The 22,581-nt window shown below is 34.7% G+C and overlaps 1 protein-coding gene across 3 annotated transcripts in view; it reads left to right on the forward strand.

Moving 5' to 3' along the window:
• Positions 1-22,581, forward strand: part of RIC1 (RIC1 homolog, RAB6A GEF complex partner 1) — a 111,134-nt gene that overhangs the window by 83,961 nt on the left and 4,592 nt on the right. For all 3 annotated transcript variants that reach the window (XM_079113004.1, XM_079113003.1, XM_079113005.1), the window contains 11 exons: positions 1,473-1,673; positions 6,929-6,967; positions 7,276-7,386; positions 8,199-8,288; positions 9,094-9,254; positions 10,203-10,341; positions 16,374-16,490; positions 16,947-17,675; positions 20,116-20,274; positions 20,359-20,495; positions 21,560-21,846. In XM_079113004.1, the coding sequence (XP_078969130.1) occupies positions 1,473-1,673; positions 6,929-6,967; positions 7,276-7,386; positions 8,199-8,288; positions 9,094-9,254; positions 10,203-10,341; positions 16,374-16,490; positions 16,947-17,675; positions 20,116-20,274; positions 20,359-20,495; positions 21,560-21,846 (2,170 nt within the window). The remainder of the gene's footprint in view (positions 1-1,472; positions 1,674-6,928; positions 6,968-7,275; positions 7,387-8,198; positions 8,289-9,093; positions 9,255-10,202; positions 10,342-16,373; positions 16,491-16,946; positions 17,676-20,115; positions 20,275-20,358; positions 20,496-21,559; positions 21,847-22,581) is intronic.

Genomic DNA, 22,581 nt, shown 5'->3' on the forward strand with positions numbered 1-22,581 from the left:
AATATTAGCAGTTACATGGGATTAAAAAAAAAAAAAGTTCCAGTTTTACCTAGGTATGAAATAAAGACTTTAAAACAAAGCTGTAGAAATCTATTTATTGTAGGGTTCTAGAGTTTCAAATATGCTCATGTGCATCATGAAAATCTAGAAGTTGGAATATTAAAAAAGCACAGTTGAATCAGGTCCAGTTGTGCATGCCTGGCTGAGGTAGGAAGGTCACAAGTTTGAGATCAATCTGGGCAGTTTAGTGAAATTCTTTCTCAAAAAAAAAAGTTAAGGGGGTGTAAGCACCCCTGGATTCAATCCCCAGTACTTAAAAAAATAAAAATAAAAAAGACAGTGTTCCTCATGCCCAATCAACCATCAACTCTTAATGAACACTTGGAAAAAAGTAAGTCTAAGAACCTGCTTTGGGAAACATTGTCCCAAATTATAAATTCCCCATGCCTATCTGAAATAATATATATTAATATTATATATTGCTAATATATAATAGTAGTATAGCTTACATGTTAGGAGTGCTTATCTTATTACCTTAGTATCAAGGGCTTTTTAAAGATTTTTGGTAAAATGGGTTAATTAAATTTACAATACATTGAAAAATACTATAAAAAATAGTCCAGATCTGAGATCCCATCACTGCAGTTTAAAATTAAGAAACCCCAGAAAAATAAGAACAGAGTGTTTGCCCTCCTTAACAATAATAGCGCCCTTGAGTTTTATGTCAGTATAGCATTTAGACTAAAATGGAAAAGTGAAGGGATAGGGTCCCAAGAATCTTACTACTTTGGAGTACACTGGCCCTTTAATTGAAAACCAGAACAAAGTTTTAAATAGTAGAAACTGCCTTATATGTCTGGTTATCCTTAGACCCATACACAGTCCTTGACACTAAACATTCACTTTATGATCAGATTTTTCTGAACCCAAAACTATAGGCTTAGGCTTCTCTTTTTCTACCCGCATGGTTTAGAAGATCCTCCAGCATCCAGTTATCCCTGTTCCTAATGTACACCATCTTGTTACCATGTAAGCACATGGATAAGCATACAAAAAGAAATGTCTTCCACCAGATACCCTTTCTTAAAATGATTGATGAATACTTTCTGTAAAACTAATTTGTAAACTAAATAATGGGTGGTCATATTCAGTTTTTCAGATTAAAAATCTCTCTTAGAATTGCCATTTGGAAATAGTAATGTTAGGTAGGTTCTTTTATAGCAGTTGTAAACTTATTACAACTATATAATAAAACAGATTTTAACAGGTTTTAACACTGGAAAATAATAATTAAAACACTGCCTGTTCTCTCTAAATGTAACTGTACTGAGATCATTATTGTAGTCTTTGTCCTCTGTGAAGAAAATTAACATTGAGGTAATACGTTTTCTGTAATAGAAGTAAATTGATGTGTTACTTAATTTTTATTCAGTTTTCTCCTTTGCTCCTCATCTTCCTCTTTCCTTATCTAGAGTAACCAAGAACAGGTGTTGCTTCAGGGAGAGGATCGCTTGTACTTGAACTGTGGAGAAGCCTCACAGACCCAGAATCCCAGAAGTTCTTCACACTCTCAGCAGAAGCCCAGTCAGGAAAGGAGCCCATTTGCAGATGGAGGTTTAGAGTCCCAGGGTTTAAGCACTTTACTTGGACATCGACATTGGCATGTTGTACAGGTAAGTGTTTATTTACTGATTACTAGTGATTCAGTTCTTGGTAAGATGTCACTTGGAACAGATTTTTTAAGTATTTAATTTGTTACTTCAGAAAAACTATCTTTTTAACCTTCTCGACTGTCACATCACTCTTCTGCTTTTCTATGTTCTTGTCCTCTTGTCGTCTTTCTTTCCATTTGATACAGAGTACATCCTCACCTGCTTTTAAGTCCATTACTCTCAAGAACTGGAAGTTTGTTTTGCCCTCTCGTTGAAGATAACTATTTTATTTTCAGGATCTTTTTTACATAAGATAGCTCTATGTATTTACATAGGTAAAAGTATACTCACTGTGAAAGTGGCAGTGTTGACTGGTACCCTCTACAGCTGATCTTATAATCCTGATGGGTCCATATTAAGGTTAATCATCTGACAGTGTACCCAAATTTATAAAAATTATGATCATTCTAAAACTTTGTTAATAATTTTACTAATATTTAATCTTCCAAATTATTCACTCATTCTGATATCACTTTTTAGCAGTTTCTTTTAGTAATTCTGATAAATTGGCATTTAACATGAAGATTAATTCTGAATTTTGATGATAGTTAAAATTAAACTGGGGAATTCAATAAATTAAAGTTTCTTAAAAGAAACTTGCATGTATAAGTTCAAAGTCCTGAATGTTTTCTTTCCTCCTTTGATACCACAATGTATCGGAGCCTACTCTTGGATGAATTTACTTTAGTCACTTTCTATTTCCACAATTCTTTGCCTTCTGCTCTCTGTACTTGTACCTTACTAGCTTACTTCAGCTTTCAAGTTATTTTCAGTTGACTTTGGAGATAATAAAAGACAGAAAAATGGTCATTATGTGAAAGGTCAAAGGAGGAATATCTCCTACATTGAAAATGTATTTAATTTACATTAATAAACATAGAATCAAACAATGTACATACCATTTTATAATTAGTAACAATTTTTAAATAGAACTGCATCAGCTACTTCCTTGACTAAAATTTTCCACTGCTCCCTTCTCTCCTATAGCCATTTCTCTGCTATTTTCATTTCCCCATACTTTGAACTATTCATTCTACACTGACCTAGCATCAATGCCAGTTCTGCCTAGCCAGGTCTGTGTTACCAGAGAGCCAAGTAGAGCAGAGGATCAAAGAAGGTAGGTCTGGAACTCAAAATCCATGAGGCAATAACAAAACTGAATTTCCTTCCAGCTCAAAAATTCAGTGATTCTTAGCCATCTATGAAGTATCCAATAAGAAAAGCATATGGCACTGATTTTTTAGGACTTTAGGTAGTAGCATGATTCTTTCTGTTAGATAACTCAAAATATTTAGAAAGATGAACTTTTTAAACCTGAGTTTAACTTGTTTTTTCAGTTTCCTTGAAAACATGGCTACAGTTGTATTCCCAAAACAATTAAATTGTGATAGATTCATAGAATTTTTAGAGCTGGAAGGACCTTAGAGATCATATAATCCAACTGGATTTTATACGTGAGGAAACCAAAGCTCAGGGAAGTTATGTGACTTACCCAAGATCACACAACAGAATAATGGCAGACCTGTCTTTACTGTGACCTACATTAAAGTAAGAAGTCTAATGTATATCAAATTTAGGTACTAAATGTTGAATCATATACTATTAATCTTGGGCTAAAACTTAGAATTTACCTATATGGCTATGTTTTTATTTGGAGTTGCCTTATACTTTGCTAGCATTCCAGCCAGTGATTCAATGCACAGTTATGGTGATCTTTCAGTAGGATGCTTTACAACGTCTTTATAATGCTAAATCTTTACCTTCTAGGCTTTAAAGCCAGTAATGATGACTCTGAGGAAACATGGGTGCCTGGTTTAATTGCCCTTTCAACATATCTTTTCCAGGATAAGATCACATCCTCCATCAAAGTTATTTGTTTGTGTAACTTATACTTTGTATGCTTCTTGTATAGCTAGCGTTCATCTAATGAGCCCCAACTAATTCTACTGCTTTTTCTGTTCGTTACTTAGAATACTGGATTTTTTGCTTATTTAAGCCTTATCTTGTACTCCTTAACTTCCTCATTAGAAGATTCTATGTTCATTGTGTTTTCCTTTAAAGCTAAAATAAAAAATACATCCTTGTCAGAAGCAGGGTTTGTAGCTGACAGTGAAGCATGCTTTTATTTATTTTTGTTTTTTTAACTGAGTTTTCTTAGTTAAAATTTTAGAAAGTAATGGAGCACAATATGAACATTTTTTAAAAAATGAAAACCTTCTAGTTTTAAGCTATGTTACTTCTCAGATGCCATTTATTTTAATGCTCAGTATTTCATATAATGTAAACATTGATTTCTGAAAGATGCAATAATCTTTATTATCCAGTATTCTGAGGTTGTTGGATTTAATTAACTAGCTCTAACTACTTGGAAAGAATAACTTAGACAAAATGTGGGAGATAAGTAACAGTGGTGTATCAGGCACCATGTTAGGAGTGTCAGCTGTGGATCCCAAAGGCTGTTTCACTTACAAATAATTTGCTATCCTACAATATGTATCAAGTGTACTAGGAGTGGTATTTGGCATAGATCAAATCTGCTAATAGGCTGGGTTTCATAACCTTACCAGTTCCAAAAGTAGTCTAGGCAGGAGATAGGATTTTAGAAGAATAACTTTAAAAGAGAGAGACAGACCAACAGACAGACAGACTGACTGACTCTGGAGGCTGGGGATGTGGCTTAAGGTAGAATGCTTGCCTAGCATGGCGAAGTCCTGGGTTAAATGCCCAATTAAAAAAAACTCCCACCACCACCACCACCAAAAAAAAGAGACTGGAAAATCCTACAATAAGAAGGGTAGAGATTCTTTCTGTACCTTAGCACTCACTCAGTTTCTCAGTGATGTGGCATGACTTTTGAACTCTGAATGTGTGTTCTTGATCTGTATTTCATCATTATTCATTAGCTACTTCTTTACTTACTTCTGCCATTTCCTGTTCTTCATGTTAGGCATAGAGTTCAGAGTTCAGATGACATGTAAATCAATAAAGGTGACTACTAGGGAAAATACAAGTTTTTGTTCTAGTTTGTATTTTATATGATCTTCAGACAAAAAAAAAAAACTACATGAAAAAATAAATCTTCATTTTAAACTTATATCTTGAGTTTTAAATAAACCATTTGCAATTTTTTGGTACTTCTTAGACTTTTTTTTTTTTTTTTTTGGTAGCAGGAATTGAGCCCAGGGGTACCTAACCACTGGGCCACATCCCCAGCCCTTGTTTATATTTTGTTTAGAGACAGGATCTTGCTGAGTTGCTTAGGGCCTCACTAAGTTGCTGAGGCTAGTTTGAACTCATGATCCTCCTGTCTCAACCTCCAAGTGCTTACAGGTGTGCACTACTGCACCTGGTACTTCTTAGACTTTTTCAGATTAAAAAAAAGAATTGTTTTTGCCTATAAAATATTCATTGGAGTACAGTCATTTGCTAAGATTTAACATTGAATTCCCATGATTAGGAACTTTATGTTGTAAACCATTTTGCAGTGAGATCCCAGCTCCTGTAGTACCCTCTCAGTCATGATGTTTCACACAGTCATCAAAGTTTGGGTAGTTTGGAATTTTTTTTTTTTTTTTTTTTTTTTTTTTTTTTTTTTTTTGAGCGTCTTGGATAACAGGGGCAATTGTACTCAAGTACATCCATTATATCCTCCTTCATGTAACCATAGTTGTTTTCTTAATTGGAGAAAAAAAAAAGGAATTTTGCTTACAATCTAATAAAAAGATAAAAATTGCTCTTAATCGGGGCTGGAGATATAGCTCAGTGGTAGAGCACTTGCCTAGCATGTGGAAGGGCCTGGATTCAAACCCTGGCTCTGCAAAAAAGAAAAGAAAATGCTCTTAACTTTTATTTTACCACCATGTTATTACCTCAAGTTTACCATTATTCTGAACTAATTTTGCCCATCATAGTGAATTTTATTAATTAGCCTGAACAGTATAGCATATCTGTTAAGATTCAAGTTAAGCATTCTTCCAGCATATATCAATGACAGTTATCTTTTATTCTATAAGGTAGGCTTGCACAAATAATATTGAGGTTTAAGAACTTCCTAATGTACTAACAGCTATTTAATTTAGTTGATTTACTAGATAAGTGAAGTCTAACATAGTTCATCAAGGTTAAATAGTTTCAGCAATTGTTATTACTTGATTTTTATTTTGTTTCCACATTACACAGTTTTCTTAGATTTGATTCACTTCACATGGCTTTTTAATTTAGAATTATTTTTTAAATATATGACACTTTTTACTAAGATTAAAATAAATATGAATAAATTGAAGCTTTTCTTACAGAGCTGATAACTCTTCCTTTGTTCTGTTGTTCTGCTAATTCACACTCCACTCCCACCAACTCCTTGTGAAAACTGCGTAATTAGTGGGCTAATAGAGACAAGAGTCTCAGTACAGCTAGAATTTACTTAATCCACATTTATATCCCACAGAGGATTCTTGAAGTTTAAGAGTTTTGTTATAATGATACTAGGATACCATGTACAAAGGTGGAAGACAGACATGGGAAAATACATTTACCACTGATGTTGAAAATAAAAACTTAATATCTGTAATATGTATTAAGAGTTCTTATAGATGAATAAATTGAACATTCCAATAGACTAATAGTAGCTTAAACATACTCTACCTTTTTACAGGTGTTTGTTTAGAGACAGAATAAAAACTAACTAGTGGTTGTCCCTAGCAACAATTTCATTTTGTACTTTCTACATTTTTGTATTATTTAATTTTGTAAGCATTGCTTTTTTAATCAGAAGTGTAATCGAAGTATTTCCATTAAAAATCAAAACTCTTTCTGAAGCTGTAATTTTATCTGAAAAGGTTGTTTGAAAATGATTCATGTTAGCAAACCAAAACTGCTCATCTGCATAGTTCATGACTACCCTCATGGATGCTTCTAAGTATCTCATCGGTCTGTATTTATTGAGTTTAGTACTACAAAAAAAAAAAAAAAAAAAAAAAAAAAAGCATTGTGGGGGAGAAAAAGGAAAAAGAAGAAAGCCTGATGAGCCTGATGTCTAGAAATTTGGACTGGTTAAGACATGAGATGAGAAATATTGACTCATATATAAATGGTAAATTCCAAGTGCTCTGCTACTACTAGCCACTCTTGGGAAGCTGAATCTCATTGTGATAAATTAATGCTTTAAATTTTAAGTATATTTCATAAATCTTACCAAACCGATGTGTTATTTTCTATAGATTTCCAGTACCTATCTAGAAAGCAATTGGCCTATACGGGTGAGTTGTTATTTTGTTGATGTTAACTTTGTTGAATAGCATTTGTTGCAAGAGGCTTTCTGGGAATTGAGCTTTTCAGTGGGAACACTGATAAGAGTGAAAATGTAGTACATGATCTTCTACACATTACACATTACTAGTGCATTAACATCTACTTTTGTCATCTATAACTAGAAATATTTGAATTTTTTAATTTAGCATTTTATATTTAGCACTTATTAAGTCTGTTTACCTTACCCAATATTAATCACTATATGCCTTTTAAAGTATATAGGTTTGCAAAGAGTTCTTAATTTTTTTTTAAACAGTTTTCAGCTATTGATAAACTTGGACAGAATATTGCTGTGGTTGGCAAGTTTGGTTTTGCACATTACTCATTACTCACCAAAAAATGGAAACTTTTTGGAAACATTACTCAGGTTAGTCTTTTTGAAATTAAAAACCAATTTCCCTAAATATAGAACTTAATATAAACTATCTATGCTATACAGTAAACTATTTCCTTATAAAAACTGAAAGTCATGTATAAGAAACTGATATTGGATAATATCTATGAGTTGATTTTAATAAAGTACTTGATAATTTGATAATGGGTCTTGTGTTGAAATGGTTTATTCTTAATTCTTGTTAAGATCAGTAACAATAATTATTTAGCTTGAGATTTAATCTCAAGTCCATCAAATGTAAATTTCCACAAAATTTGAGATCATTCTCTGCTTATCTGTGTGATCTATTTGGAGAAAAAAAAATACACACACACACACACACACATATGTGCATGAAGTTGGATTTTGCAAGAATCAAATTGGAAGAGAAGAGAAGAAAATGGCATTTAATAGGTACTTTTTTGTGTATCAGTCACTTTAGGGTATTTTCTGTATATCTCATTCATTTTATAACAACACAGGGCCTTATTGTTGCTCACCATTTGATAAAAGAGAAACTTAGGATTCATTCATCTGATGAATGATAAAAACAGAATTTAAACTAGTGTCTCTTGGATGTGGAATAATTGTGCTATATGATATATCAGTATATTTGCTTCCTTACAGAAACATTTATTTTTAAAGACAGAATATGAACCATTGTTAATAAAGTCCCTGGAGTAATCATTCAAGGGAGAGTAAAGCAGAAATAATTTGAGCTTTCTTTGCCTAAGAATATGTTACTTTTTGTAATTTCTGGTAACTTAATTAAGGTGAAAATGTTTAAAAAAAATTTTTTTTTCAAGGAGCAAAATATGATTGTGACTGGTGGCTTAGCCTGGTGGAATGATTTTATGGTTCTTGCATGTTATAATATAAGTGACCATCAAGAAGAGGTAGGTTTTATTTTTTTCTCAGAAATAATAGATTTTTATATTTTAGTCCTAGTAAGCACTACTTAATTTTATATAGAAAATAACCAATTGAAAACTGAATAAAATATTTTTAATCAATAACTAATGTGTTTTAAATTTTTCAGATTACTACTGTTTTAAAAAAATTTTAAGTGACAATGGGATTTCTAAGATAAACTTTTCTAAGGATTTTTAGCTTATAGATAATCTTTATAAAATTTTATAGCAAAATAGTTAAAATTCTAAATTCATAAGAATGACTTTTTTTTTTAAGAATGACTTCTTAAAGACAGATTTGTAAGCCAGACACACACCTGTAATCCTAGTGACTCAAGAGTGTGAGGTAGAAGGATCACAGATTTGAGGCCAGCCCTCAGCAACCTAGCAAGACCCTCTCTCAAAATAAAAAAAGAAAAAGAACTGGAGATGTAGCTCAGCAGTAAAGTGCCCCTGGGTTCAATCCCCAGTACAATAAATAAATAAATGAAAGATAGTTTTATTAATTTATTGATTATATGCTTGTTTTAAGAAACTGCTGGGCTCATCATATTAGATGTAAACATGCAAGTCTAATAGGAATGTCTCATAATATTGCATTCACAGTTTTGATCACTTTATCTTTTATCTATAAAATGAATCTAACCTGCCAAAATATAAATATAACTCTTTTATTATTAAAACTTCTATAGGTCTTATAACTATTACTTGAAAAAAGAGTCAGTAAATAAAAAGCAGTTTGTCTAAAGTATTTAGCCATCTCATTTTTATAATTTTCTTTATTCTGCAGCTCAGAGTATACTTGCGAACATCAAATCTGGACAATGCCTTTGCTCATGTCACCAAGACACAAGCAGAAACATTACTACTTAGTGTCTTCCGGGACATGGTAATAGTATTTAGAGCAGACTGTTCAATATGCCTTTACAGTATTGAAAGAAAATCTGATGGGTAAGTTAATAGCGTATGACAAGTCACTTTCTTCTCCTACTTCTTGTGTTTCCTCTGTCATTTTTTTTCCCTCAAAACAATTTTTCTACCTTTGTATTTAATTTCCTTTTTTAGAAGTAAAAAATGCAAGGAGTTTTAATTAGTGATATTTATATAGTAGTAGTGAAAAAAAAGAAAAAGAAATAACATAGTCTGCACTATCCTCAGCTAATCTTCCTGGATTCATTTTTAAAAATCTAGTTTCAGCCGAGGTAAACCCTGAATTATTAAATTTTTCACAACTTTGAAAATAAGGTCCAGACACTTGGGGAAATTTGAAAGCATTCTATAGCTTTACAGCCTCAGGAAGCACATCCTTAGCATACTCAGTTACATTTCCACTGTGCTAGATGATTATAGTCTGAACAAGATAAAGCAAAAGTCCTGCTGCTACTACATGTGGCCTCATATTATTTTTGGCATCTGGTCCCTCTTGCAGCATTTAGTCAACATCTCTTGAGTTTTATTTTGTTCTCATAGGTGTGCTTGTTTAAATAGCTGTAAAGTATGTATTTGTTGAAGTAGCTCAGTGACGGTAGTGCACACATAAAAAATTAAGATATATTATTGGCCTCAGTAATTAAACCTTCATCCTTTCTCAACCAGTTTTTAATCCCTGAATTAGTTCTGTTTTGCAGATCCTTCCTTAGTTTTTGTTTTATTTTTTCCTTTTCTCCACAGTCTTGTTTCTTTTTTCTTTTTCTTTTTTTTTTTCCCCTCTCATCACCATATGTATTCTTTGAAGGTCCCTCAACTTTGTTAATCATAACTGAAGGACATTTAGGGAGGAGAGGACAGTAGGAACTTTTGGATCTTTCTAAACATGGAATCTACTACTATATAGGAGCAGAAAAAAGAAAAACATTGTTAGCATTGTTGAGCTACCAGAGTTTCTTTTGTTTTTTACAGTTCAAATACTATGGCTGGTATTCAAGTTCTTCAGGAGGTATCCATGTCACGCTACATTCCTCACCCTTTCCTGGTAGTATCTGTCACTCTGACATCAGTGAGTACAGAGAATGGAATCACCTTGAAAATGCCACAACAGGTACCATCCCATTATCAAAACTCTTTGGAGCTTACATCTCAGTCTTTTTAGTATTTTAAGTTGATCTTAGGAACTATTTATTTATTCAACAAATAAATACTACGTATTTAGAATGTATCTTGTATGAATATGCTAGGTTGCAGTAGCAAACTAAACAGACATGATTTATGCTCGATTAAACAGATGATTACTTGCATAATTAATTGTTTTGAGATAAATATATATATATATATCTCATATATATATCTCAAAAAGTAAAATATAGGTTACTGTGAGAGCATTAACCAAAAACCTGGTATAGTCTAAAACAACCAGGATTTCTGTTCCATTTAAATTGAAACCTCAGCTGGAAGTATAACTCAGTGGTAGAGGGCTTGCCATGCGTGCCGAAGGTCCTGGGTTCAATCCCTAGCACAGGGAGGGAGGGAGGGGTTGGGGAGGGAGGAAGGAAAGAAGGGAAGAAAATATAAATTGAAATCTGGAGAATGAGTAGAGATTGTCTAAGCAAAGAGGAAGAATTTCAGGCAGAGGAAACAGTCATGGAAAGGCTTAATAGACAAGAGAACATAATATAAGTTTCTGGAACATAAGTTTCTGGAACGTGGAATGTGAGAGAGACTGAGTCTTATAGATAATATTGATAACTTTAGACTTTATCTTCAGGTTTAAAGTGTTTTAAAGTGGGTATTATTAGCTCTAAGTTTTATAGTTTTTAACTGTAAGGAGGAAATGAACTGGACAAAACTGCATAAAGGGAGAGCAGCTGGAAGGCCATTATAATGATCTAGGTGAATGGTAGCCTGAACTTGGCCTATGAAAACAATGAGATGGAAAGTAGCAGAATGAATATAGAATATCAAGGTCACCATGGTTAGTTATGAATAGAAAGTATAAGCCCAGCCAGGTATGGTGGTGCTTGCCTGTAATCCCAGCAGCTGGGGAGGCTGAGTCAGAAGGATTGCAAGTTTGAGGCGACCCTTAGCAACTTAGCGAAATCCTGTCTCAAAATAAAAACGTACTGGGGATGTAGCTCAGTAGTAAAGCGCTCCTGTGTTCAACCCCCAGTATCCCCACCCCTGCCAAAAGAGAGAGAGAGAGAAAGAAAGAAAGTATAATCCTATAGTTTCTGTATGAAGTAACCAGATGTGTAGTGTTGCCATCAGGATCCAGATTCCATAGCCTCCTATTCCAGGGCTCTTTCTTTGGTAGCAGCAGTTTCCAAACTTCATGTCAGCTGGGAACCTGTTGCAAAGGAAAATTTTATGAATATTTTTCATTCCTGTCTGCCCTATGTGTCTTTTACTTCTTTTTTTTTTTAATTTATTTTTATTGTAAACAAATGGGATACATCTTGTTTCTCTATACATGAAGTAGAGGCATACCATTTGTGTAATCATACATTTACATGGGTTAATAGTTTTTGATCCATTCTGTTATTTTACTTCTTTTTAGGGCACTTCCATTAAACCTCAATACTCCATAAATAATGGAGAATTCAGCTACTTCATAAAAGAGCCTCTTCCACTACAGTTGTAATTTTTTATGTTATTATTTATAAGGATCTAAAATCTGATTTGTAACAGCCTATCCCATTTCTCTATTCTTTGGAACAAGAAATAATAAAAGTTACTTTCTCTCCACATGATATACTCTAAAATATTTGCAGACAGTTACCATTCCTTGACTTTACCTTCACTCATACTTTTTTGTCTACATGCCAAATATTCCCATGTGTGCAACTATTTCATATGTTAGTTGTTCTAGACTCCTTAACAAACTTGGTCTCCTTTTTATAGATGAACTTTTATAATTTGTTTTCTTCCTTAAAACATAGCTCCCATTTCCTCCACAAACTTATTTCATAGTAGTAACCAGGTAATTCTTAGTTGATAAGAGATAGTTCTGTTTTACACAAGATTTCTAGCTAAAAGATGTAGAAGGAATGTGAGAATTAAAGGATCATTATTTTACAGACTGAGGAAATAACTGATTCAGCAGTGATCATTACTGGGTGAAACTTTACAATGAAGACATCAGATTGTCATACCCATGCCTGATAGCATCACTGAAAATCAGATGTGGTATGTTTCCTGAGGCAATGTAACATGAAGTTCATGTGAAGAATTACTGCCAAAAACGTTGAATTTAAGTGTCTAGAGTCATTTCCATTGTCAGGAATTAGGAAGGATTAGGCCAAGTTCTACCACAAGGAAACAATGCAGAATATTCTGTAGGACAGCTATGAGTTTAGAACATGGGGGAAAGGAGAAGTGTCTAGATTAACCAAGACTTCAGAGTCATAACTAAATACAATGGGTAAGCTAATTTGTGAGGCACATGTGATAATCACTATACCACAGAAACAAACCAATAAGGTTATTTGGATCTTCATTCAAACCAGCTATAAAAAGACACTGTTGAAATAATTAGGGATATTTAAATATGAATTGATAACTCCAAATAATTGTTAGTTTCATTAACATTGTGGATTTCTCCATATAGTTAAGGAATGAATATTTAATATAGAGAGTTTAAATGGCATGATTTCTTGCTTTAAAATACCTCAGAAAAATTTAAAAAGGAACAATAAATGGAGCAAACATGGAAAAATCTTGGTAATTATAAGTCTGGATGATAAGAATTTGTGGGTTCATTGTACCTTTCTCCATATTTTTTATCATGTTTGAAGTTTTCATATTAGAGAAACGTGTAAGCCCATTTGTTTGGGAAACTGAAGCAGAAGCCGCCCAAGCAGGTTAACAAGAACCTATTGCAAAATTTAAAAAAATAAAATAAAATTTAAAGACTGGGGCTGTAGCTCAGTGGAAGTACCCCTGAGTTCAATTCTCAGTACTACTGGAGGGGTACAGTGGTACATGCCTATAATCCTAGCTACCTATTAGGAGGCTGAGGCAGGAGAATCACAAGTTCAAGGGCAGCCTCAGCAGTTTAGTGCTTGCAACTTAGCAAGACTCTGTACCAAAATTAAATGGACTAGGGATATAATTCTGGCAAAGCACCCTTGGATTCAGTCCCCAGTACAAAAAAATATTCAGTCTTCAGTACTGCCTAAAAAACCCCAGAAACTTTGTATATTCTGGATATAGAAGGCAATCAGTGGTATCAGTAGTACTGGACCTATTTTAACCTCTTATAAGAGACCTTTCTTAAACAGAAGATGCTTAATTTAGTGAAGAGTAGATTAAGTAGTAAGTTGAAGTAGAAGTGAGACTGATTATATCTGGTGTGGGAGGAAGACCAAGAATACTATAACAAAGAAAGTCTTGATTTAATAAAGTTTTTTAAAAGTAATAACAATGAGAACTGTTCAACAGTAAATAGCCTCTCATGAGAAAGTGAGCTCCTTCTTGAGCTCCTGAAACTCCCACAGAGAACCATCCACTGGGGAGGTTTTTAGGCTAAGAAATGATATTTTTTTAAATATACTTTTTAGATGTTGATAGACCTTTATTTTGTTTATTTATTTATATGTGGTGCTGAGAATCAAACCCGCTGCCTCACACATACTAGGCAAGCGCTCTACCACTGATCCACAACCCCAGCCCAGAAATGGTATTTTGAGTTCCTTCAAATTTAGGATTTTGAGCATACAGATAGTTCATGCTTCTTCTAAAAAGTTCATTAAGATTTCCTGAGAGTACTATTGCAGACACCTATAATATTATTGATAGAAAGTACTGAATGAGTAAATACTAATAATATCTACTCTTTAAAATATATTTTTAAATGAAATATGCCAAATGTAGTGGCAAAATAACCTATCGTCTTAAAATTTAAGGTGGCCCTTATGAATATTAATAATATTGCAGTGATGCAGTGAATTTCAGTAAAACATTTTCAAAGTCTTTTGCAGTATTTGAGGAGTATATGCCACTGAGGACTATATGTCAATTCCAGCAGCCATATTATCTTGATTCATGCTCATGTTTTTTTCCTCTACCATCTAGCTACATTTTACTGAGTACCTGACCCTTTTAGAGTTCTCGTACATCTTTTAAGTTATATTTTTCCTTCTCAGACCTCTAAGTTATTGGAAATTTTCATGTTTTGGACAGACATCCACATTTTTGGTTTTGCCATTTCTTTATTGTGTCATCCTTGTAGAAACAGACTCACTCGTAAGCCAGAGCATTTTGTGTAACTTGGTATTTTGCAAATAAATTACATAGGGTGGCTGCTTTTCTCCTTGACTGAATCCTAGGTGATACTAGCAACTTAAATTTATCTAGTCAGCAAGGCTTAGCCTGGAAAATAATCCTACATCTTCTGAAGAGTCACTCTTTCCTTCCTGAAATTCTTTCCTTTTTTGGTTTACGTGTCATTGCACTTCCCTATTTTTCTTCTTGTCTTAAAAAGCTCAGATGATGGCCCTCTGCTCTCTACCTCTCACCTCCATATACTGTGCCTCAAATTCATCTGTTTCTTCAGTTTACCAAACTTACCCTTATTTTTATGATGTTGGCATGTTCATTTCTGGTCCAGTTGTCTCATACAACATGTCTACATGAAAGTTGCAAGGTTCTTTCCAGTTTAATGGCATGTAAAGTAACAAACTACTGAAAACCGCCGCTTCTTTGCCCAGCTGCTCCAAGCAGCTCCGCAGCCGCTTCTCTTATGGCCCGACCAGCGGGAGGAAAGATACGTACACTTCAGAGGGTCATGAAGCAGCTTCCCGTTTATTCAAATAACACCTTCAATATATAAGCAGTCTCATGCATAAGCAATTGTAAGCAGATATGTCCGTCCAATCCTGTTAAAGGTCAAGCAATCACTCGCTCAAGCATACATGTAAAGTATATGTGTCCACACGCTAGGCGGCTGAACTGATTATCATGCAGCCAATTGTAAATGCTTCCTGCCGTTCTCCAGGCATAATCAGGACGTCGTTTGCTCTCTGCCAGTCACCATCTTTAGATGCACGTGGCGTAACCCTGGACCCCGGGTTTCGCCCGCCACGACAAACTTTCACTTTCCTGATTTGTCTTCCTAATTTCTGTTAGTGATAACCTGAACTTCTCTGGTTCCTTGCCTAGATTCAATAACTTGAGATTATCTTTAATTCAACTCTGTTTTTCTACCTTTCATGCCTAAGATAGCAATAAATTTTGGTCTTTTTAATCAAAATGCTTTTCCTCTTTATAGGTGAAAATGATTTTATCTGAGATTTGCTTTAAAACAATGCTTTTCAAACTTATTAATATTCATAATTATTTAAACTGGGTAATAAGTTTCAACAGAAAATCATTATGCTAGGCTCTCTAAAGTTTGAAATTAAGCTGTCCATAAAAAAAAAAGACCCCTGTCAAAACGCATTGTCTGCCTCTCCCCAGTAATCCATCATGATTAATTCATATCTTTCAATAATTCCCTTAAGAACCATACATAGTGAGTTCTTTCCTGCTACTCTTTTACCTAGATTTCTAAGCCCTTGAAGGCCTGTTGCTATCCAGCTTTGATTTCATAATATCCCTAATCTAGCAGAGTTGTTCTCACTTTACCATTAGAACTGTTCTATCCTAGCTCCATGTCTTCATTTACATTTCATGCTTTAACTAAAGCACCAACCCTTTCTCTTCTACCCATGTGTTTTTCTTTTTGTGTGTGTGTGGTGCTGGGGATTGAACCCAGGACCTTGTGCCTGTGAGGCAAGCACTCTACCAACAGAGCTATATCCCCAGCCCCCCATGTGTTTTCTTAATCTTTCAAGTTCCACCTCATCCTTCACACCTTCTCCAGCTGTGCCAGCTAGAATAATAAAATGATCTCTCATTTTTTTATGAACTATTTAAGTTCTCTTAGTTTTTCCAGGATTCATCTTTGCTTTCAATTTTATGTTCACTAGTATGGTTCTTTAATTAACCTGTTCCACTCTAGCCAGAAAGCACTTTGTATTCCCACAGAGCCTAGTAGAATATCTATATACAGTACAACCTTAATCAGTATGGATTGGGGGGATGCCAAAAAATACCTATAAATTAGTATGAACCCAGTTTGCTTTTCTAAAATTTCAGGCACGTGATGCAGAGAGCATTATGCTGAACCTTGCGGGGCAGCTCATCATGATGCAGAGGGACAGGTCAGGTCCTCAGATCCGGGAGAAGGACAGTAACCCAAACCAGAGGAAACTTGTGAGTAAAGGGAAGGTCATTTCAAAAGTTAAAAAAGGTCTAAAATTCGAGTGAAGGAATAAAAGAATTAAAAAGAGTAATATGATTTAGAAACTAATATATAAAATTCACCTTAAGCCTCTGGGAATAAGGCTGTTCGTGAAAGATAAGTTCCCAAATGATAATAAGATGTCCTGAACTCCAGGCAGGATATTACGTAGGTATCATTAGGTGCAAATTCTAATGGGAAATTATGGATAGTTTGGTGAAGTTCATGGGCTTTTTGTTTTGTTTTGTTTTTAGATTTAAATATACTTTAAAAGGCAGGGTACTATTACTCTGTTTCTGAATATATTGCTCTGGTTTTCTCAAAGTTATTGTACTATTGTTTTGAAAAATCCAAAAAACTAGTACCAATGAACAAGGACCTGCAAATTTAATAGGAAAATACCCTGATTCTTGTGTCTCTTTCTCCAGCTGCCATTCTGTCCTCCTGTTGTACTAGCCCAGTCTGTTGAAAATGTCTGGACTACGTGTAGAGCAAATAAACAAAAACGTCACCTTCTGGAGGCCCTCTGGCTGAGTTGCGGTGGTGCAGGGATGAAAGTTTGGCTCCCCCTCTTCCCTAGGGATCACCGCAAGCCCCATTCCTTCTTGTCCCAGCGGATCATGCTGCCTTTCCATATCAATATTTACCCACTGGCGGTTCTGTTTGAAGATGCATTGGTCCTTGGTGCTGTCAACGACACTTTACTGTATGATTCTTTGTATACTCGGAACACTGCTAGGGAGCAGCTGGAGGTGCTCTTTCCTTTTTGTGTTGTGGAGAGAACCTCTCAGATCTACCTCCACCACATTCTACGTCAACTTCTGGTCAGAAACCTTGGGGAGCAAGCCTTGCTCTTGGCTCAGTCCTGTGCTGCATTACCTTACTTCCCTCATGTGCTGGAGCTCATGCTTCATGAAGTGCTGGAAGAAGAAGCTACCTCACGGGAGCCCATTCCCGACCCACTACTTCCCACTGTGGCAAAATTTATCACCGAGTTCCCCCTCTTCCTGCAGACAGTTGTGCATTGTGCTAGGAAGACTGAATATGCCCTGTGGAATTACCTTTTTGCAGCTGTTGGAAACCCCAAGGACTTGTTTGAAGAATGTTTGATGGCTCAGGATTTGGACACAGCTGCCTCTTACCTTATTATCTTACAGGTAACAATTCTATTCTTATAAAGATGCAAGAATAATAAGCTTAAACTTAGAAAAAAAGAAATGTTCTGTTTTGCTACTATTATTATGTTTAAGGATACTAGCTTATATTTTTCATTTTGAAGAACTCAATCTTGCCAAATGACCACTGATTTCTTATTTTATTTTTATTTTTTGGTATGGGGATTGAATTCAGGCACTCAACCACTGAGCCACATCCCCAGCCCTATTTTGCACTTTATTTAGAGACAGAGTGTCATTGTTGTTTAGCATCTCGCCATTGCTGAGGCTGGCTTTGAACTCGCAGTCCTCTTGCCTCAGCCTCCCCAGCCATTGGGATTATAGGCATGCACCCAGGTTTTTAATATTATGAAGGAGCATTGCAAGGCTATTTTATCCTGTTTTTTTTTCTATAAATAAATCTAAAATAAATCACTTCCAAGTATTATTTTAAATAAGACTGAAGAATATTTTATTGTATTATTGTAATACAGTGCTATTTTCATATTACATAGGAAATATAACATTTGATTGCCAAAATACTACATAATAATGAATACTAGTACATTAATAGTGAAGAAAGTATTGTTTTGGACATGAGTGTATTTGTCTGAACTCCCCACAATAATAAATTTGATTTCTTATAGTGTGGGATTGCTGAGAGGATTCTGATTGTACCTCACTTATAACACAGCACCTTATTTTTGACTCCACATAGCACACTGGACAGACTCAGGCCTGCCACAGTAATGACCCTCATAACACAGGATTTTTCTCAAAATAATAGATTCTTTGAGACTTCTGAAAATTCATTTCATTATATATTTGACAAATGGGCTTGACAGTTTGTTATTCCCATAAATCTTATATGGATTTTATAGTCTACACTTAAGGTTCTTTAAATTACAGCAGAGTTGTTTTCATTGATATAAGACGCTCTCCATAATTGTGGTTTGAAGTGCAGATTTTACATTGGCTTATTTGCTTTTTGAGAACTGATTAAAAGAGAGAAGACAGTCAAGCAGAGACTAGTAGCCATGAGATTCTATGGTTCCTTGGCTAGCCCTAAAGAAAAGAACACAGAATTATAAAAACTGGATCAAAATGACACACAATAAGTGGGAAGGGAATAGTTCATTGGATTAGACAAAGGGGAATGAAGGGAAGGGAGGGGGAAATGGGATTAGGAAGGACAGTAGGATGAATAAGACCTAGCTTTTCTATGTTCACCTAAGAATACACAACCACTGCAACTCCACATCATATACAATCACAAGAATGGGATCCTAATTAGAATAAGTTATAGTCCATGTATGTATCATGTCAATACATTCTATTGTCATGTATATCTAAAAATAACAAATAAAAGAAAAAATAAACTATACCCAGGGATAAACCATAAGAGTGTGTATGTGTGTGTGTGTGTGTGTGTGTGTTTGTTGTAGGTTTAGTGCTTGAAAATTTAATCTCTTGAGTATTAAATAAGACTTTATTTTTCCAATTACTCTGTCTCCAATAAGTGCAGTTGGAGAAAGATTTGTATATTACCTTGATCAATGTTTATATCATTTTGAAATGCCATGCAAAACACAACTAATTTAAATTGTTATTCTGTGATATCACTGAATGACTGAAAATGGAATGACCCATTAATCTGAATAAAATTGAATATAATGCCATATTTTCATATATTATTCATAAAATTGAATATAATGCCAGTTTGTAGAGTGCTTGCCTCACATGCACAATGCCCCAGGTTCAGTCCCCAGCATCACAAAAAATAAAATAAAATGCTGCTGGCATTTTGTTTTGGGTCACTCCTTAGACTGCAGCAATTTCCCTAATAATGGAATTGGAAACTTTTTCCCCAGAATTTCTAAATTGCTGTGGATTAACATGATAATTACAATTAAATTTGTCTGTTAGGCATCTCGCATGAAAGCCAACACAGGCATTAAATTTGTAAAAGACATATTTAGAATGCTGAATGTATTAGCAATAGTACTTGATACTATGCAGAGCAAAGATTTTTTAGTTACAACCTCAGAAAATTGTCATAGGAGACAACTAAGCTTTTTTGGAGACAAGCAGACCTAGATTTATATTCTTGATTTTCTGCTGTTCTTCACCAATTTACTTACCTCTGTTTCCTTATCTGTAAAATTGTAATGATACACCTGTTGTGCAGAGTCACTGAAAGAAATAATGTATGTAAGACAACTAGCATGTAATGGGAGTTTAGTAAATCATAGTTCATTTTATATCAGCAAAGACCTGCTTTACTTTTCCTTGTACTTTTCAATATTCCTTTTAATCTTGTTAAAATAATCCCACAGTATTATAGGTATATTCCTCAGGTTTGAGTTATTGTGAAGAAAATGATTGCCCATACCTTCCCAAATCATGTATAAAAGGATGCTACCTTCCTTGCTTGTTTCTGCAGAATATGGAAGTCCCAGCAGTAAGTAGGCAACATGCCACCCTTCTGTTCAACACAGCATTAGAACAAGGCAAGTGGGACCTATGTCGACACATGATTCGATTTCTTAAAGCCATTGGCTCTGGAGAATCTGAGACACCTCCATCCACACCTACAGTTCAGGTTAGTTTCAAAATTGTATAAGTTCTTTATGCCATGTACCTACAAGGCATCTTTGTCTAACTTTATTGCACTTTGTAATCATAGGAACCCAGTTCAAGTGGTGGATTCGAGTTCTTCAGGAATCGAAGCATCAGTTTATCCCAGTCAGCTGAAAATGTTCCTCCTAGTAAATTCAGCTTACAGAAAACACTAAGTATGCCATCTGGTCCTTCTGGAAAAAGGTAAAAGAATAAAGAACCATTATTGATTTAGGGTATCTAACACATTGCGTTTCAGGGCATTTATGGAATTAAGTCTATAATCCTAGGGACTTAGGAGTTTGAAGCAGAAGGATCACAAGTTTGAGGCCAGCCTAGGCAACTTAGTGAGACCGTCCCCAAAGAATCAAAATTCAGAGCAGGCAGAAAAATTATGGTATTTAAACTTCACAAGTTTTAGTCTCCACAAATAATACGACTAAGTTTTACACTTCTAACAGCCCTTCTACATACACTCCATCTTCTCCATCTTGCTTCCAAGTTTCATCTTCATCCCCAGATATACCAATTCCAATGTTATTTAAACAGAAAAATTGAACATTTTTATTATATTTTATTGCTCTTTTATCACTGGCCATAAATCCCCCACCCACACACACAAACATGCACACAGTTATGGACTATATACAAGTAAAGTATAACCATGGAGGACTATAAACAATTGCCAGGCAAATAGTATCTCCTCAGCCAACCCCTGAATTTAAATATTGACTAATAACGTATCAAGTGCTCATTACGTGCCAGGCACTGTTCTAAACATTTACATACATCAGTCTTTTAATCTTTAAAACAACTTCTTGAGGGTTGTTACCCACTGTACAGGTAAAGAAACAGATTCAAAAAAATGAACTTGGTTATATTCACACAACTAATTGGTGGCAGGGTGAAGATCTGAATCCAGGCATTCTACTCCAGAGACTGGGTTCTTTAATGCTCCACTGTATTGCCTCTCAGTAATGGCATTTATTTGCTTCTTTCCTTCAACCACCCACTATCCCTTCCTAGTCCTGGTTTTTTCTATTCCATATATTCATTCCATACATCAGTCTTAAGAACCTATTATGTTCCAAGTTTTCAACAGGTCATTGTATATCATCACATAGAGAAACCCTGATGCTTTTTCTTCCTCTTCAGTCAGATAATAGATCACTTACCTCCTTGTCAGCTTTATCAGTGCTACTGCATAAAAGTATATGAAGTCCTCCAATAAAGACTGTTCTGTAGTTTTCTTCTGTTATCACTTATAGATGGAGTAAAGACAGTGAATGTGCTGAGAACATGTATATTGACATGATGCTCTGGAGACATGCTCGGCGTCTCTTAGAAGATGTGCGGTTAAAGGACCTTGGCTGCTTTGCTGCCCAGCTAGGCTTTGAACTAATTAGTTGGCTCTGCAAAGAACGTACCCGAGCTGCCCGGGTAGACAACTTTGTAATAGCGCTCAAGAGACTCCACAAAGATTTCCTGTGGCCACTTCCCATCATCCCTGCCTCTTCTGTCAGTTCTCCTTTCAAAAATGGAAAATACCGTACAGGTAATGTAGACTTCTTGCCACTTTTTTAAGGAGAATTATATTTTATTCCAAGTAGTTAACATTCAAGGAAATCTTCATTTCAAACTCAAGCAAATAAAAGCCGACTTTTATCTTTCAGTTAACATTCACCATTTGACCAAGGATAAAAAGTAGAACCTATATCTTTAAGTCTTTTGACCTTTAAGTCTAATTCATAAATCTAGTCATTATTATCTTAGATTATAAACAAGTTGAGAACTGGCTCAATGTAAAAGCTACCATACTTACCTTATTGTGGGAAGGAATTTTGGAACTGGTTAGTCATGGACCTCAAAATAAGCTAAAATGTGATTTACCTCATGGAAATCATTCCAGAAAAATAATAAAAATGCATCTTTGAAATCGTGGGTCATCTTCTGCGCTAGGAGAAGACTAAATAAAACTATGTATTTGAGTGAAATAAAAATTTAAAGTTTTGTTTGTTTGTTTGAGTCATTTTAGGGGGACTGCTTTAATTACAAAATTTTAAAACTTTTATGGTATTTGAAAACTTCATGTCACCTTAAGAACCAAAGCAGGAACCTTAGAACCTTATCATAGACTTTAGAACGTATTGTAGATGATACGACTTCAATGTTTTATATGGTCATTCTCTTTTGTTACAATTCCATATTCTTAGTTGGATGAATGAAGAAACAATGTAGGACAGTAATTGACTTTGCATTGTTTAGTACTGAGGAGCAGATAGGAGAAGGT

The sequence above is a fragment of the Sciurus vulgaris genome, assembly GCF_902686455.1.
Source record: "Sciurus vulgaris genome assembly, chromosome: 15".
Classification (NCBI taxonomy): domain Eukaryota; kingdom Metazoa; phylum Chordata; class Mammalia; order Rodentia; family Sciuridae; genus Sciurus; species Sciurus vulgaris.